This window comes from Lontra canadensis, unplaced genomic scaffold, assembly GCF_010015895.1.
Source record: "Lontra canadensis isolate GAN:19392208 unplaced genomic scaffold, GSC_riverotter_1.0 scaffold3, whole genome shotgun sequence".
NCBI lineage: Eukaryota > Metazoa > Chordata > Mammalia > Carnivora > Mustelidae > Lontra > Lontra canadensis.
Genome location: NW_022630997.1, coordinates 47,038,696 through 47,056,838, shown reverse-complemented (window position 1 = coordinate 47,056,838; position 18,143 = coordinate 47,038,696). Strand labels below are relative to the sequence as shown.

Here is an 18,143-nt window from a genome sequence, read left to right as displayed (position 1 = left end):
CTTAAGCAATGTGAGTGCTTTTCATAATGGTTTTCCTATGACTGGGCAGAATGAAAACTCAGTTTAGCTGGATTTCCATATGACCTCTGTCATAAATGACATTTTTCCATACAAAAACTATCACTACCCCAAATACAAAAATGCTATCTAATTCATTTATAAGTAAAATTCATTAATTGTGGAGGAAGAAGGGTACAGAGTTTTCCTGTAAACAGGACAGTAATAGTGTAAAATGGATAACAGTGAGAGGGCAATTTTTCCATCAATAAGCCATATTTTCCTTTTGCTTTTCTGTTAAAACAATTCATAGATTTGTTTTCTCCTACCTTTTCCAGTTCCTTCCAATCATAATTTGTATTTCCAATAACCATTGCTTGTAGTTCATTTGGCTGGAAGAGTTGAAGAACTTTTCCTCCACAGACCTTATGGAAGCCCGCATGGAAAGCATCAAACAAGGAAGCCACTGATTTATTGAATATGTAATCCACGTAAGCATCAACAAACTCCTGCCTAGAAATGAAAAGGCACACATGGCAAAGAATATAAAAATCTTTTTTTATGGAGAATAGATACATAGTCTCATTAAAAGTTTGAGTGCTCCTGTACAGTTGTTACTTAAACTGAAAAAGTATGACTAGGATTCTAAGGGGACAAAGTCTTTGCAGAGAAGTTAATTATTCTTTCTTTACAAAAATCCAGTATTATCTAGGATGCATGTAGACTTAATCTATCATTCATAGCCTAATATAAATGAGGCTATTCCGAGGTAAAATGTTATTTCCTAATGGGAAGAATGATGACACAAATGTCTATCAAAATAACTTTTTTTAAAGATTTTATTTATTTATTTGACAGAGACATAGTGAGAGAGGGAACACAAGCAAGGGGAGTGTGAGAGGCTTCACACTGAGCAAGGAACCCGATGTGGGGCTTGATCCCAGGACCCTGGGATCATGACCTGAGCCAAAGGCAGTCACTTAATGACTGAGCCACCCAGGCGCTCCCAAAATACTTTTCCAGGACTCACGAACTGTTGAGATTTAGATGCACCACTCCACATGTACCCCTAAAAAGATTCATCTGTTAAAAATATCAGGTGATTAAAAAAATGAGAGCTTTGGGATTCAGACTATTAGCAAACAACAGTCTGCTTTTCCTCAGGGTTCAAAGATCTGAAAACAAATTTTTTTTTTTTTTTTTTTTTTTTAAGTAGGTTCTGTGTCTGATGTGGGGCTTAAACTCATGAGCCAGAGATTAAGAGTCACGTGCTCTACTTACTAGGCAAGCCAGGTGTCCCAATAAAATTTATTTTAAAAACTAAATACCAAAAGGGTTATTAAGTACTCTTTTAGGATAATCATTAAAGATTACAAGTACAGTTTTCTTTTCAAAACTATGTGCATGTACCCATACACACATAAACACTTCTGATGCTTTTTCCTGCAAGGAAACTATTTAAAAAAAAAAAAAAAGTCCTCTTTACCTAATACTTAGCACTACAGTTTATTCAATTTGTTCTGTTAGCCACAATATTTTATGCAACTATCTAATCAAACAAATAATGAAAAGGGGTACCAGATGATTTCAGTATTTTTTACTCCTGTCTTCCAAATTAAAAAGGATAATTCTACAAATGGGAATACTGGCAAATTCAGTTATCTTAGCAAATTATAAAATTATTATAAAATAATTCCAAAGTGAATTTATTTTATTTATTTATTTTTTACTTATTTGAGAGAGAGCGAGCATGAGAAGGGGAGGGTTTAAAGGAGAAGCACATTTCCTGCCAAGCAGGGAGCCCAATGCAGGACTCGACCCCAGGACTCCAGGATCATGACCTGAGCTGAAGGCAGTTGCTTAACCAACTGAGCCACCCAGGTGCCCCAAAGTGAATTTAAAAAGAGGAAAAAAAAGTTAAAGGAGGCCATTGTAATATAAAATTGGGCGGGCCTAAGGAAAAATCAATAGCATATGCTATTAGTCTCTGATGAAAAGCAGCAGGTAATTTTGTAATGCATAATTTTATAATTCATCTAATTGGAAAGTGAAATTTATCTGTACCAGTTAAAGGCCTTAAACACAAAAGGCTAAATTACTTTATGTGCTAAGATTTTTATCTTCAACACTTTTATTATCTAAGTAAGAATGGTAATACAAAGATAAAATTCTTTAAATTGTTTCTAAACTAGATTAAAAAAACTAAACAAGATCTTTAAAAGCAGGAATAAACCTCTCTAAATCACAAAGTTTTTCAAAACCATTTTTTTAAAAGAAAGGTTAGAAAAACCTAAATTTTTTCACATTATTTTAAAAACAGCTTTATTTTTAATCAAAGTAAGACATATGCACAGTTTAAAATGTCAAATAGTAATACTCCTAACAACCAACATTTACTGAGCACGTACATGTGCTAGGCACTACTCTAAACATCTTAGAATTATTGCCTCATTTAATCCTCAAAATAGCCTCATGAAATAGGTACAATTTAACATCACATTCTATAGAAAAGGAGACTGAGGCATGGAGACATTCCTACAGTTACACAGCTTCGAAGTAGCAGAACCAAGATTATAACCATTTGGATAAAGTCCCTTGCAACAGCCAATAAGCTAGCTCTAATTGTAACACAGTAGAGAATGAACCAATTTTGTCTTGCACATTTAGAAATTTCAGATACTCAAAGGCAAATTCTTAACTTTTTGCTATCCCTTCTGATATTTACCTTCAAACTTCAACAACCTAATTTTATTGTTATTCCTTAATTTTCAACTTAAAATATAACCTAATGAACTGATTATCTACTGTTGGAAGGTGGAGATTTACTTTACTTGGCCCATTCTCACTTTGTTTCCCCCAAAGCTCCCATTCTAACAATTTTAGTTCACTATTCACCAAAGTTAGTTATTTTTATGATTATAAATATTATTTAGAATTAAGCTAGAGTATTTGAGGGTTACCTGCCTTTTCTTAAAAAGAACTTCTGCTTCCCTAATTTGCTACTTCATCTCTAACTTCAACAGAAATGTTAACCTCCTTTAGGCTCATTCAACTCTAGGAAGCATCACATAAGGGAGCATCAGTTGTATTTTTCTTCTGGAGCCTTCCATCCTCTTGATTTCACCCACTTTGGTTGCTCTTCCTAAACCTACACATTGCTGTTCCTTCAAAAGGAATTCTCTTTGCCTCTCTTCTATATTGGATCCTATGTGGGTTTTTTTTTTTTTTTTTTTGGATCATGTGTCTTTCTCCTTCTTGGTTTAATTCCTTGTTTGGTAGAATACATTCTCCTATAACTTCTTGTGAAAACTGCACTGGAAGTAGGTATCTGAGACTCTGGATGCAGGAAGATGTTTTAATATACACTGACATACTTAACAGATACAGAATTCAAAGTTAAAAAGTACTTTTTCCCAGAATTTTGATCTCCTAACTTCAGTGTCATTCTTTAGACATTTGATGTTATTCTGATTCTTAATTCTTTGTATATGGCATACTTTTTTTTTTTTCCTGGAAGGTTTTAGGATCCTTTTTTCCCCTGGGGATTTTGAAATTCTATTTTGCCTTGGTATGTCTCCCACCGCAATTCTTTTGATGCTTTCAATTTTTCTTTTATTTAAGATTTTATTTATTTGACACAGAAAGAAGAATCACAAGCAGGCAGACAGGCTGGCAGAGAGAGAGGGGGAAGCAAGCTCCCTGCTGAGCAGAGAGCCTGATGCAGGGCTCAATCCCAGGATCCTGAAATCATGACCTGAGCCAAAGGCAGAGGCTTATTAACCCACTGAGCCACCCAAGCACCCCTTGATGCTTTCAATTTTAAAGGCAGGTCTTTTAAGGTATGTCATTCAATTCTCTAAGTTTTTTGATACCATTTCTTCAGCAAATTTCTCTCAGTGATCTTTTTTCCAATTCTTAATTGAATTTTTGATACTTAAAAGTGAATAATTTTTAATCCATATAGATAAGAATACTGATTTCAGTTTCTTTTGAAGTTCTGTTCTTCATCCTGCATTGTTTCTCTTTCTTTTGCGTTCTTCTCAACTGTTTTGGTTTTTCCTTAAAGGGCTACCAATCTTTGGCTATCCATTCATATTTAAGTGAGGCAGTTTATCTAAAAAATCCTCCAATATACAATGCCAAGGGGGGGGTGTAAATCAATCTACTTGTTTTCAGTTCTTTTACCCACCCTGTGCCAAACTGTACGCACATCCAAAGTCGTCTCCCCGCCCACCCACCAGCATATCCAAAGTCCCTTTAGTTCAATCTCCCCAGAAGATAAATTTTCAACCATCTGCCCAGACTGGAAAGGTGAAGTTGCCAGGCTACTGTACTAATTAAAATGGGGTTTTATTTTTTACAATAGCAATCTTTCTGTCTCCAGTATTCCCCTAAACTCCATATACCTTCCAACATTTTTTATTCTCAATGCCCAAGACTTTGGCAACATAAACTGGCTATCTTCTTGGCTCCTCCCAGTCCATCTTATGTTGCAGCTTTCTGTTTGGCTAAAGTTAGTTATCCTGTTTTCTAGATTTCAAAAATGAGTTTGTGGTTGTCCCCTCTCCCTTCTCCTTGTTTTGCTTGTTTATGATCTTTTTATCCCAAACTTTAGTAATGTCTTAAAGGGATTCAGAAGCAAAAGGCAATTACTTCCTTACTAACCATTCAAAAAGTAAGTTTTATCTGAGTAAAAACTTAAGGTTGTGACATGTTTCTATATACAGAAGAAAAATGCCTATGGAATCTTATTACTACCACTGATGCTGCTATAATTCACTTACCGATTTTGTTTGTTAACAGCTGTGTCTGCACCATTTAGAACCAGCTCTTTCACTTCTGTTGCACCAAAGTTTTCAACTGTGATCTATTAATTTAAATTTTTAAAAAAAGTCAATGTCAGACTCAAAACTTATTAGATTTTAATAACCTATTATTATATTCTACCTTTCTCTCATTAAATATAAGAACAAAGCTGAGGTAAAATTCTGCTACTACCATAAGCTTATTTGTGAATTCTGCATAAAGCCATAACTAGAAATTTTCATCCTCTGTAGTAGTGTAAAATCCTACTGTGACTAATTAATTACAAATTATCAAGTGTTTGGTTAGTTAACAACAGGAAACTGAGTATTTATTATATGCAAACCTTTTTTAGAACAATCACTATATTAGAAAGGATGTTTTCTTTGTACACATGACAGAATCTAAGTGTCAAAATGTATGTAGCCCAGACCAGCTTTGCATTCTTCTCACATGACAACCACTACTATGTATGTATTCCTAATATCTACCTTGTTTGCATTCTTGATCACAGGTGATTTTTCTAGTATGCTATTAATTGGATTTATAAAGACAGTCAATTATTTTGAAACTTTTTATTTCCCTTACTAGTCTGCTAATTTTCCTATTAATATTACCATTCCCACCTTTGCATTTTTTCTTTCTAGTCCCTCTTTTTGGAATATTGCCCTCTTCTATTAGAACATATTTTTTTTTTAGTACCTGCTATCTAGAAAACACTGTGGTGGTAGTGGGATGATAAAAGATGAACAAATCCCTGCTGTGGAGTATATTATCCCTTAAAGAGGAGAAATGTGTTATGTAAACAACTTTGTATAATAAAATAAATGTCATAATAGAGACATGAACAAATTGCTATCAGACCACAGAAGAAAGCACACTCACTTCTAGGTGGAAGAAGTATGAAAGACTTCAAGGAGGAAACGTCATCTGAAAAGAACCTAGAAAGATGAGTCGGCTCTCAAGAGATTGAGAGGGGAAAGGATTTTTGACTGAGCACAGAGACTGTATAGGATACATATGAGAGTAAATACCAAGTTCTGAAAATGTAGGGCCCTAAAAAATAGGAGGATAAGGTATGTGAGAGAATATGTGTGACGTGATAAAACTCAGCATGAACAGAGGGACAACGTAGGTTAGAATGAAAGTCATATTTACCAATTTTTTTGAAGCCCATTATAGAGCTATTACTATGCAAGCAATGAAGAGCCACTGAAAATTTCTGGGAAAGAAATGGCAGTGGATAGGAATGTTTAAATTACCATAATTCTTGAATATACTAAACATTCACAAACTTGGTGACTGATAAATTAGAAATTACATTGTTTGGAACCCAATGTATCAGCCCAATGAGATAATCAATAAAGGTTTAAAGATAATTGATACTGCTATAAGTGAAACTGAGTTGAAGAAGTAAACCATTGGAAAACCAACTATTCAGTTGAAATGGGGAACTAAAAATTTCATAGTCAACAGAAAAAGTCCAAGGAGGACCTTTATCCTTAGGGGAAAGAAACTCTTAAAATAAATTCATTTATTTCATCTTAAATCTACCAAATTTTCTTCCAATCGTACTATGTGCCAATTCTTAAAATGATGAAAAAAATGGGTAAACTTTTTTGAGGGGGCACATAGTATTTCTGGTAAAATTGTGTGATAGCAGAATCCAGTGTCTGGCAGATTAACCTCAATATCATAAAGAAGACTATTTGGGGGAGAAAACAAATATACTAAGTTTTTAAAATGAAAAGAAAAACAAAGAAAACCAAAGGTTTTACCATTTTCCTAAGAGTTTAATTTTAATATTCAGATCATTTCATTCTGAAGTCCCTTATCATAATCCTTGCTTATTTTTTCTTCTTTGTCAACTGCCTACTTCTGCCAGATCCTTGTTTGTCAATGGCTTTGCATTTGGATGGGTAAGTTATTCACCATCCCTTTCACTGAATTAACAAAATTCTGTATCTTTGATTTGCAATTTCATTTTCCAAATAACATTCCAACATATTTGTATTTTTACTGTGGTATGTCATTTCAAAAGTAAGACAAATGGTCAAGGACAAATACTAGTGTGAAGCAGAAAGGGATGTCTGAGCAGGAATTGATCTTTTAAGTGGTAAGTTTATTACTGAATATTCTATGTATAATAACCTTTGCTTCTCTAAACACTCTTATAATTGTAGACTCAAAAATGAATACTTGAATAAAGAGGTCCTCTTGTATTTGTAAAGGATCTTTAGCATAATGACAGAGCACTAGGCTCTGAAGTCACAGGCTTGGGTATAAATATTATTTCTGACATGTAATGATTGTTTTCAGTTTTCTTCATCTGTAAAATAAGGATAATAATACTAATCTCATAGGGCTGTTATGAGGATTAAATGAAATAATGTACGTACTGTGACTAGCATATAGTTAATGCTCAATAAATGTTAGCTAAAATGGGTTAAGAATTCTACCCATCAAAAAAAAAAAAAAAAAAAAGACAACCCAAAACCTGTAAGGCACAGCTGTTAAATAAAAGGGATGATGAATAATCAGTCTATTTTGTCTTTCCATCTTACCGTAAAATTAAGACAAAATGTTTCCTCAACATCATCTTCTGGATAATCCAGTAACTGCTGCATGCTTCTGCAAAATAATACACATGTTTCTTATTGGGTATTTTGACTATTTTGGTTATGAATAAATACATTCATTCTTGATAAAATCCTTTAATTAATCTGTACTTTTATATTTGTTCAGATGGTAGATATACAATGGCTACCTAACGAACAATTCCGAAGGGGGAAAAAAAAAAAATCACTCTAAGGTCTTTATCTCTTCTTCTGAATACAAAGGCCATGTATCCACCCATTTTCAACGTTTGTTCTTACTTATATACAATTTTTTTCTATTTTATGTAATAAATAAAAAGAGACTTTACATATTCCAGCTAGGAATGAAGGTAATCAAAAGTCCAAATAAATAATTTAACTACTCTCAGGAAACATTACCTTCCTAAGTTTATTATCTGATATTTGCAAAACACTGTTAAATTACTAAAAATTTAGCAAATGGTTTTATACATACAAGTCTTTCAGTAGAAAATTTTGGATCTGGGTAACACAAAGAGTTCTCCAATATCAGAAGGGCTTTTGTTTGTTTTAGAAATTGAACAAGAACAAAATACAATTATTCCTAAAAGGAAAGAAAGCTTTCTTTACATTTCCCATTCCCTATTAAAACCTTTGTCATTTTTGTAACTAACCTTCCAACATCAGGTACTAGTTCCTTCAAATCATCCAAGGATGGCTTCTTTTTTAGCAGTTTCTTATACAAAGCCAAAGGAAAATGGAGGTCCACAATAGTAAAATTATAAATTGCTAATCCACAGATAACACCAATCAAGTGGAACAAATCACTGTCTTCAAATGTCTAAAGATAACAGAAAAAAAAGGAAAGATGTGTTTTCTCCAAGTTTTAAAATAATAAATTCTTCTGATGACAAAAACACATATTTGTACTAGAAAAATTTGAAGATATAGGAGTAAGTACTGAATAATAACAAGGGAAAAGCTCATTCTCAATCACATCTCCATGGGACAGTATCACGATTAGCATTTCTGCACATTCAATATATTTCCTTTTTAAAAAATATTTTATTTATTCATTTGAGAGGGAGAGAGAGAGAGAGAGCAGGAGCAAGGGGAGCAGCAGAGGCAGAGGGAGAAGCAGATTCCCTGCTGAGCAAGGAGCCCAACGAGGGGCTTGATCTCAGGACTTGAGATGGTGACCTGAGCCAAAGGCAGACACTTAACCATCTGAGCCACCCACGTGTCCCCCCACCCAATATATTTTCACAAAATAAATATCTAGCTAAAACCAGACTACATGTATAACTTCACAAGTGGCCTTTTCCCCAGAAATATAAACATTTCCACATCATTAAGCATTAAATAAATGAAATGACTACTAGAACATTAAATCTGATTTAAATTATACACTTTTAAAATTTGGAAAACAAAAAGCATAAGAAATTGTAATCACTTAGAAACAAGAATTTAAACAATATTTTTATGTATTCCCATCCAGTTAGTTTAAAAAAACAGTTTAAAAATATAGTGAAATTTTCTCCTTTGTCTAATCACAAGTATTTTCTTATATCATTAAATATTCTTCTAGAACATGATTTTTACTTATGTACTTTTATTTTATTATTTTTTAAAGTAGGCACCACAGCCATGGAGCCCAGAGTGGGGCTTGAACTCATGACCTGAGTGAGATCAAGAGTTGGACGCCCAACTGACTGAGTCACCCAATAGCCCCCATAGAACATGATTTTTTTTTTTAGAACATGATTTTTTTTTTTAGAACATGATTTTTTAATGATTGCATATTGCTCTTACAAAAGTACCAAGGTCTGCTAAATTAGCTATTTTACTGTAGTTGGATATTTAGATTTTTAAATCACTGAATCATTATTTACCCCAATCTTTATTCAGTGAGCATGACAGTTAAGAGAAAAACATTTTTTTATGAGATGTGGGGCTCGACCTAGCTCATTCGCTATCTAGCCTCAGTGTTTTCAAAGATAAAAACAGTATTTATATCTCATAAGGTTGTTGTAAGGATGAAATGGTATTAATGCATGCAAAATACTTTCGACTCAGTTCATGCAGCACATGGTAAAGGCGTAATAAATGTTAGTTATTCCATAATATTCAAAATAAGATGGTATCATTTCTGCATACACACACACACATATTTTTAATACTTTATTATTTCAGAGGGGGTGGCATGTGTGAGCAGAGTGGGGGGGAGGGGTAGAGGAAGAGGGAGAGAATCTCAAGTGGACTCAGTGCTGAGCATGGAGCCCCAAGCGGGGCTGGATCTCACAACCCTGAGATCATGACCTGAGCCATAACCAAGAGTCAGATGCTTAACCGACTAAGCCACCCAGGCGCCCCCTTCTGCACATATTTTTGTCCACAGTTTGGAATATTTGCTTAAGAAAAATTCTGCTGTGTAAGATTTTAGAAGTCAAATGACAGTTAAGCATACCTCAAAACTTCTTGTTCACACCTATTCCAATTTACTCTGACATTTGTAGCCTAGGAAAATGTCTATCTTTCCACATTTTCATCTGTATACAAACAAACATGCATTTCTACTTGAGTTAAAAAAAAAACGAAAACTTGGGGCGCTTGGGTAGCTCAGTCACTTAAGCACCCAACTCCTGATTTCAGTTCAAGATCTTAGGGTTCTGATAGTCCCCCCTCCATCAGGCTCCACGCTGGGTGGGAAGACTGCTTAAGATTCTTTCTCTCACTCTGTCCCTCCCCAAACGAAAAAAACTTGTTTTAGTATATATTTTTTGTCCATTAGTGATACTGAAAATGAGGGATTTGTGTGTAATTGTGAAATGCCTCTGTATTCTTGGCCCATTTACCTTTCAGGGGCCAGTGTTATCTTTTTTTGGTGCAAAAAAAGACGATTTTATTACAGCACGGATCCGTGGGCAGAAAGAGCTGCTGCCGCTAGTATTTTCTTATATATATTTATATTTGAATTCTTCATATACCAGGAGTTAATATTACCCTGTGTCATATTTGTTAAATATATTCCAGACTGCTATATGCTTTTTAATAATCTTGCTTTTGTTATGCATAATTGTCACATTTTTCCCCAGTGATCAAATCTTTTTCCTCTGTGATGTCCTATATTGTGTTTAAGTTTAGGAAGTCCTTTTTAAACAGGGCAGATTGAATAACGTGTTAGTTAATCTGTCTTCCTCCTGAAATCCCTGTAAATGAGAATAAAGGAATAAAAATGATATATACCCACAAGAAAAAAAGAATAGGGGATGGTTTTAATATTAAAGAGATGTTAATATTTTAAAATATGAAAAGTAAGACAGATGGCTGGTACCTGATTCAGTAAAGCAGAAGAAACTTAAACAGCAGATTGCTAAGAGAAAAGCCAATGAGAAGCTAATTTGTACTTCAGGCTGAAGAACTGGAAGTACCAAAGAAATAACTTTAAAGTCAAGTAGGTAAGCTAGCTCATTTGGTAAAACCTAAGACTCTGAAAGTCAGAGGTACTCAGGTAGGCTTAAAACTAGAACAAGTGGTAAAAAGTCCCTTGCTTTTCTGGAAAGGATGAGCCAAAGTGGCTCTGGATTCTCAAACAAGTGATACATTTAAAACAAGGGATCAAAGGGTTCAAGGAGATAAAGAGGTACAAACCTCTAGTTATAAAATAAGTCACAGGGATATAAATTGCAGCATGCAGAATATAGTCAATAATGTTTTAAATAACTTTGTATAGTGACAGATGATAACTACACTTACCACAATGAGCACTCCATACTGTACATACATGCTAAATCACTATGTTATATACCTGAAACTAAGATCAACTATTCTTCAATTAAAAACGTAATTTTAAAAAATTAAAATGTAAAATACACACACAAAAAACAAGATGATCAAATGAAGGTATGTATAGTTAACAATGAGAATCCTACCCTCCCTTTCTAGTGTTCAGAACACTACCAGAACACTGGCAATCAAAGAGTAAAAAACACAAAGAGTGAAAAATTATATATGTTGACATTTGAGGGTTTCCTCTTCAAGTGCCCATATCTAATCACTCTATGAATGGGAACTTTAAATCATAATGTGTATGCCCACAGGCACTGGGTGGCTCAGTTAATTAAACGTCTGACTCTTGATCTCAGGGTTTTTAGTTCAAGCACAGTGTTGGGTTCCATGCTGGGCATTGAGGGGTTCCATGCTGGGCACTGAGCCTACTTGGGGAAAAAAGAAAAAAATACATATGCATATCTCAGTAGCTTTTCAGTGTCACATTCTTAAAAATGTGAATAAAAAGTCAAGGGTCAGGGGCGCCTGGGTGTGTCAGTGGGTTAAAGCCTCTGCCTTCGGCTTGGGTCATGATCTCGTGGTCCTGGGATCAAGCCCCGCATCGGGCTCTCTGCTTTGGCAGGGAGTCTGCTTCCCCCTCTGTCTCTGCCTGCCTCTCTGCCAGCTTGTGATCTGTCAAATAAAGAAATAAAATCTTAAAAAAAAAAAAAAAAAAAAAGTCAAGGGTCAGAAGAAAAAGACAAGAAATAAAAGAAACCTGGAGGTTATAATTGGTATGGTGGGGGAAAAAAACCCCAAAAAACTGTCAAAAAACAATAAAAAAAAAGCCCCAAATTCAACAAAATTTATGAGGCATGAAAAAAAAAAGATACACAGCCCATTCGTAGGAAAAAAAGAAATCCCATAAATTGCTGAGAAATCCCAGACACTGAATTTACTAGATGAAGATTTTAAATAAACTGTTTCATTTCATTTTTTAAAAAAAGATTTTATTTATTTGAGAGAGAAGGAGAGAGCATAGGCAGGGGGAGCCACAGAGAGAGGAAAAGCAGGCTCCCTCTGATCAGGAAGCCCTGACGCTGGGCTTGATCCCAGGACCCTGAGACCATGACCTGAGCGGAAGGCAGACACTTCACTGACTGAGCCACCCAGGTGCCTCTAAATCGACTCTTTTAAATATGCTCAAATAGCTAAAGGAGACCATGAGGGCAGGGGGGGGGGGAAGAGAACAGAACAGTAATGTCTTATCAAATAGAGACTATAATAAAGAGATAGAAATTATGGAAAAGAAGCAAGCAAAAATTCTGGAGTTGAAAAGTACAGTAACTGAAACAATTCACTGGAGGCGTTTAAGAGATCTGAGCAGGCAGAAAAAAGAATCCACAAACTTGAAAGTATGTCAGTTGAGATTAACTACTTTGTAGAACAGCAGCAAGAAAAAGGAATGAAGAAATATGAAGAATGCCTATGATACCTGTGGGATACCATCAAGTGCACCATTATACAAGCAGCAAAGGGCCACAAGGAGAGGGGAAAAAGAGAAAGAACCTTTGAAGAAATGGTTGAAAACTTCCTAATTCTGATAAAAGACACAAATCTAACACCCAAGCAGCTCAACAAACTCCAGCTATGACAAACTTGAGATCCACATTAAGACACATTTAAATCTAAGAGTTGAAAGTTAATTATGACAAGTACTGAAAGCAGGAAAAGAGAACCAACTCACCACACAGTAGGGCTCTTCAATGAGACTAAGAGCTGACTTCTAATTAGAAACCATGCATGCCAAAAGGCAGTGGGATGACATATTTAAAGGGCTCAAAGAAAAAACTTCCAATCAAGAATTTTATATCCAGAACTCTCATATTAAAAAAACAAACAAACGAACAAACAGAGTTTGTTGCTACTAGACCTTCCTTACAAGAAATGCTAAAGTCCATCAGCTGAAAGGAAAGGATGCTACACAGTAACTTAAAGTCATATGAAGAAATAAAGAACTCTGCTAAAGGTAGCTACACAGGTAAATATAAAAGTTAAAATTACAGTATTTTTGATTTATAACTTTTTTCCTGTATAAGGTTCAAAACTCAAATGTATAAAATAATTACAAATCTACATTAACAGGCACACAATGTATAAAGCTGTAAAGTGTGACAATAACAAAGAGAAAGGAACAGAGCTGTTCTAGGAACAGTTTCTGTACACTACTAAAGTTGGTATTAATTCAAACTAGACTGTTGTAAATTTAAGGTGTTAACTGTAACCCTCAGAGCAAGAACTAAGGAAATAACAGATCTCTCTCTCGTTCTCTCTCAAATAAATATTAAAAAAATATAATTTATTTGACAGAGATCACAAGTAGGCAGAGAGGCAGCAGAGAGGTGGGGAGGCAGGCTCCCTGCTAAGCAGAGAGCCCAATGCAGGGCTCGATCCCAGGACCCTGAGACCATAACCTGAGCCGAAGGCAGAGGCTTTAACCCACTGAGCCACCCAGGCACCCCTCAAATAAATAAAATCTTTAAAAACAAACACACAAACAAGCAAACAACCTGAAATGTAAATGAATTAAATTCTGTAATCAAAAGGCAGAGACTGGCAGAAAGGATTTTTAAAAAACAAAGCCCTGTTCAATGATAGCTGGTCCCTAATTTACAATGTTTGACATGATTTTTTGGTTTATAGTGGTGCAAAAGAGATCTGTACCAGTAGAAATCATACTTCAAATTTTAAATTTTGCTCTTCTCCTGGGCTAGCAATATGAAGTATGATAATCTTGTGATGTTGAGCAGAGACAGTAAGTCACAGCTCCCAGCCAGCCATGCAATCATGAGGGTAAACAAATAACACACTTAAAATCCTTGTGCTTATACAACCATTTTATTTTTTCACTTTCAGTATAGTATTCAATAAATTAGGTGTGATATTCAACACTTGGTTATAAAATAGGCTTAGTGTTAGATGATTTTACCCAACTGTAGGCTAATATAAATGTTCTAAGCATTTTTTTAAAGATTGTATTTATTTGAGAGACAGAGCATGAGCAGGAGGAAAGGGGCAGAAGGAGAGGGAGAAGCAGACTCCCACTGAGCAGCCCAACGCAGGGCTCAATCCCAAGACCCTGGGATCATGACCTGAGCCAAAGGCAGACACTTAAACTAACTGAGCCACCCAAGTGCCTCTGTACTGAGCATATTTAATGTAGGTAGGGTAAGATATAATGTTCAACATGTTAGGTGTAGTCAATGCCATGCTGACCTATAAAATTTCCAACTTACAATGGGTCTACTGGAACATAACCCCATTGTAAGTCTAGGAATATCTGCATATGCTGTCTATAAACCTCACTCTAAATCCAAAGACACTAGATTGAAAGTGAAAGTTTGAAGAAATGATATGCCTAGTAAATAATAACCAAAATAGAGCTGAGTGGCTATACTAATATGAGACAAAAACAGACTTTAAATCAAAAAGTGTCAATTTTTCAAGAAGATATAACATTTAAAAACATCTACATACCTAACAATATAGCTTCAAAATATATGAAGTAAAAACTGACGCAATTAAAGGGAAAAATACAGTTCTAAAATAATAGGTGGAAGCTTCAATATCCCACTTTCAATAAAAGATATGACAATCAGACAATCAATAAGGAAATAGAGAACTTGAAAAATACTATAAAACAACTATACCTAATTGCTATAGAACATTCCATTCCACAAGAGAATACAAGCTTAAGTGCATGTGGAACATTTTCCAGGAGAGAACATATGTTAGGTCAAAAACTAAGTCTCAATAAATTTAAAGAGATTAAAATCATAAAAAGTATATTTTCAGACCCCAAGAATAAAACCAGAAATCAACAATAAGTTGATTGGTCAGTGGCTCAGTGGGTTTAGCTTTTGGTTGGCTCAGGTCAGGATCCCAGGGTCCTGGGATCCAGCCCCACGTCCAGCTCCCCGTTCAAGTAGAAAGCCTGCTTCTCCCTCTCTTTCTGCTGTGCCCCCTGCTTGTACTCTCTCACTTGCTTGCTCTATCAAATGAATAAATAAAATATTTTAAAAAATAGAAACCAACAACAAAGAAATATGGAGACAGGGCACCTGGCTGGCTCATTTGGAGTAGTATGCAATTCTTGATCTCAGGGTTGTGGGTTTGACCCTCATGTAGAGTGCAGAGATTACTTAAAAATAAATGCATTAAAAAAAAAAAAAAAGGAGGGGTGCCTGGGTGGCTCAGTCATTAAGGTGTGCCTTCGGCTCAGGTCATGATCCCGAGGTTCTGGGATCAAGTCCTGCATCGGGCTCCCTGCTCAGCGGGAAGCCTGCTTCTCCCTTTCCCACTCCCCTTGCTTGGGTTCCCTCTTTCACGGTCTCTCTCTGTTAAATAAAATCTTAAAAAAAAAAAAAAATATGGAGAATTCAAAGATGTGAAAATCAACACATTTTTAAACAACCAATGGGTCAATTTGTTGTACTAAATGTAAAGAATTAATTAAGAAAAAATAGGGACATGTCAAAAGTACACAAGAGAGGAACCAGTTCAACAGGACTTCCATTGGTCAAAACAAGATATAACTGAGAAGTCTCACAAAGATCCGTGATAAAGCTTGCTAAGACTGCCGCTCCCCTGGTTTCAAAACAATACCCCTCTGTAGAACGGAATAAAGGCCCACAGAACTCTTTGTGTTCCTACCAGGACAGGCCTCCATCTCATGTACCCTCTCAAGTTCTATCTGCTACATCATTAACAAACTACCCTAAGAGACCAAGCCAAGGAGACTGTAATTCAATCAGATTGTCCACCTACTGGGACAACTGGGTGGCTTAGTCGGTTAAGTGTCTGCCTTTGGGTCAGGTCATGATCCCAGCTTCCTGGGATTGAGCCCCATGTCAGGTTCCCTGCTCGGCAGGAAGTCTGCTTTTCCCTCTGTCTGCACTGCTCCCCGCAACCCCTGCTTGTGCTCTGTTTCTCTCTCTCTCTCTCAAATAAATAAATAAAATTTATAAAAACAAAACAAACTCTCCAATCTATAGAGCTAGACAAAGATGGGATAATATGAGCATCAACAAAGATAATAACTACAATGGACTAAAAACATCAAAAATATTAAATCCATGAATAAATAATATTTGAAAACAAGACTAGAAAACAAATGGTCACCACTGAATTATGCCAATGAACAGATTTATTCTTCTGCAAAATTAGCAACTGAAGTAAGAGAATCCTTCCCCATATGAATTATACTACCAAAGAACCAAATAGTAGATGCAGGTATATTTATCTATATAGAAGTATCCAAGCCAATAAAATGAAAAAGAAATTAAAGAGTAGCACCATTTTTACAACCTAATAAATTAATGAATGTAGGCATTGATCATCAATGACTGCTAACATCACAAAGGACAGTGAGCCTCCTGAAACAATGAATAAATAACACAACAAGGTTTTTTAGAACCAATAGTAAATATTCTATTCAAATTTTTTTCAACTCATTCTCTAACTGAACCATCTCCCAAGGGTAGCAAACTTGCTCTATAAGGGAACAGAGGGTAAATATTCTAGGCTTTGTTGATCATAGGGTCTTTGTCTTAACTATTCAACTCTGCCTCTTCCAGTTGTAGCTAGAAAGCAGCCATGAACAACAGGCAGATGAGCGGACATGACTTTCTCTACAAGAACATGTATGGAGAAGAACTTATCTTATGGACTATAATTTGCTGAGTAGTTACCTCTGCCCTAAATGATAAAGTAATCAATGACTGCTAATAATAAATTAATTTTCCCAGAAGAAAAGTTTATCTGGTAATTATTATTTAATCTTCAAATCTCAATCAGCAGAAGGAAAGGTCATCGTCACGCTCAGGCTGACTACTTCTTTAACTTATTTTGCTAATCTGAAATGTGTCAGAAGTATTAAGGTGTTCTGATGACTCTGAGTCCAAAAGTTTGTAATTTTTCAAACTGTAATAAAGCAAATCTCTGAATGTTAGGAATCTAGTAATTTTTATTTACCGAGTCAACTTGACACATGTAGGTATACATACATAGGAATATACACAGAAATAATTTAGACAGTTGGACCTCACCTTATCAGAAAACCAAATGAGCCTGGAATCTTCGTAATACCTAAACATGCCATACTTAGGATCCAACAATTCCCTCATGATGAGCAAGAAAAATTCTTTGCGTACTCCTCCTGCATCAACAGCATCTTCTCCAACAAATATAACCTAAAACAGCATAATGTAAACACTGAATGTAAAGAAATGGAGGTATATTCTGAAGAGCTGGGAGACCATAACATGTAATTTATTAACAATAAATGCTCAGCAATTAACAGTTTTAAAAAACTTAGAAGTTTTATTAAGTTTCAAAGATACTTGTAAAACTTAATTTTTAGAAACTATTAACTGCTGAGCATATATTGTAGTATGTATTAGAAAACGTCAAATTACCTTGAGTGGCTTTTTGTAGTCTATATTCTTTGTTTTCCTAAGGACTTCCATTGCATCTCCTACAATATTTTCTCTACGCACGACTAGAATTAAGCAGGGATTCACAGATTCAATCACTGGGAGAAAAAGAGAGGAGACATTCTGTCTGTGGGCCTGGTCAATAGCCATCTAGAAAACAAAAGATTAAAATTTTAATAGCGATGCTACAAAGAAACTAATGTGACTGGGTAAGCTAACTTCTACCTATTGATTATAATCCTGTATGTATAATTCCTATAATAGTAGCTATACTACTGAATTCACAGACCACCTAACACAGTTACCTAGTAGAGCATAAGTGCTTAATAAAACTGTATTCTCAGCATAAAGTATCCTTTTGAATGTGTTTATACTGAAGTATAACTAATGATACCATTAAGCAAACATGGAAATATAATATGATAAATCTGAACACTGCTATTTCTCAAAAAATAACTGGGATGAAGAGAGAAGAAAAAGAAAACAGCATTAAAACAACCTCCAA

General features: G+C 35.1%; 1 protein-coding gene across 3 annotated transcripts in view; it reads right to left on the bottom strand.

The window, feature by feature from the left end:
* HERC4 (HECT and RLD domain containing E3 ubiquitin protein ligase 4) overlaps positions 1-18,143 on the bottom strand; it is a 116,477-nt gene that overhangs the window by 6,735 nt on the left and 91,599 nt on the right. For all 3 annotated transcript variants that reach the window (XM_032841930.1, XM_032841940.1, XM_032841950.1), the window contains 6 exons: positions 17,621-17,788; positions 17,252-17,395; positions 8,051-8,217; positions 7,365-7,431; positions 4,782-4,864; positions 327-510 (listed from right to left, as the gene is read on the bottom strand). In XM_032841930.1, coding sequence (XP_032697821.1) covers positions 327-510; positions 4,782-4,864; positions 7,365-7,431; positions 8,051-8,217; positions 17,252-17,395; positions 17,621-17,788 — 813 coding nt within the window. The remainder of the gene's footprint in view (positions 1-326; positions 511-4,781; positions 4,865-7,364; positions 7,432-8,050; positions 8,218-17,251; positions 17,396-17,620; positions 17,789-18,143) is intronic.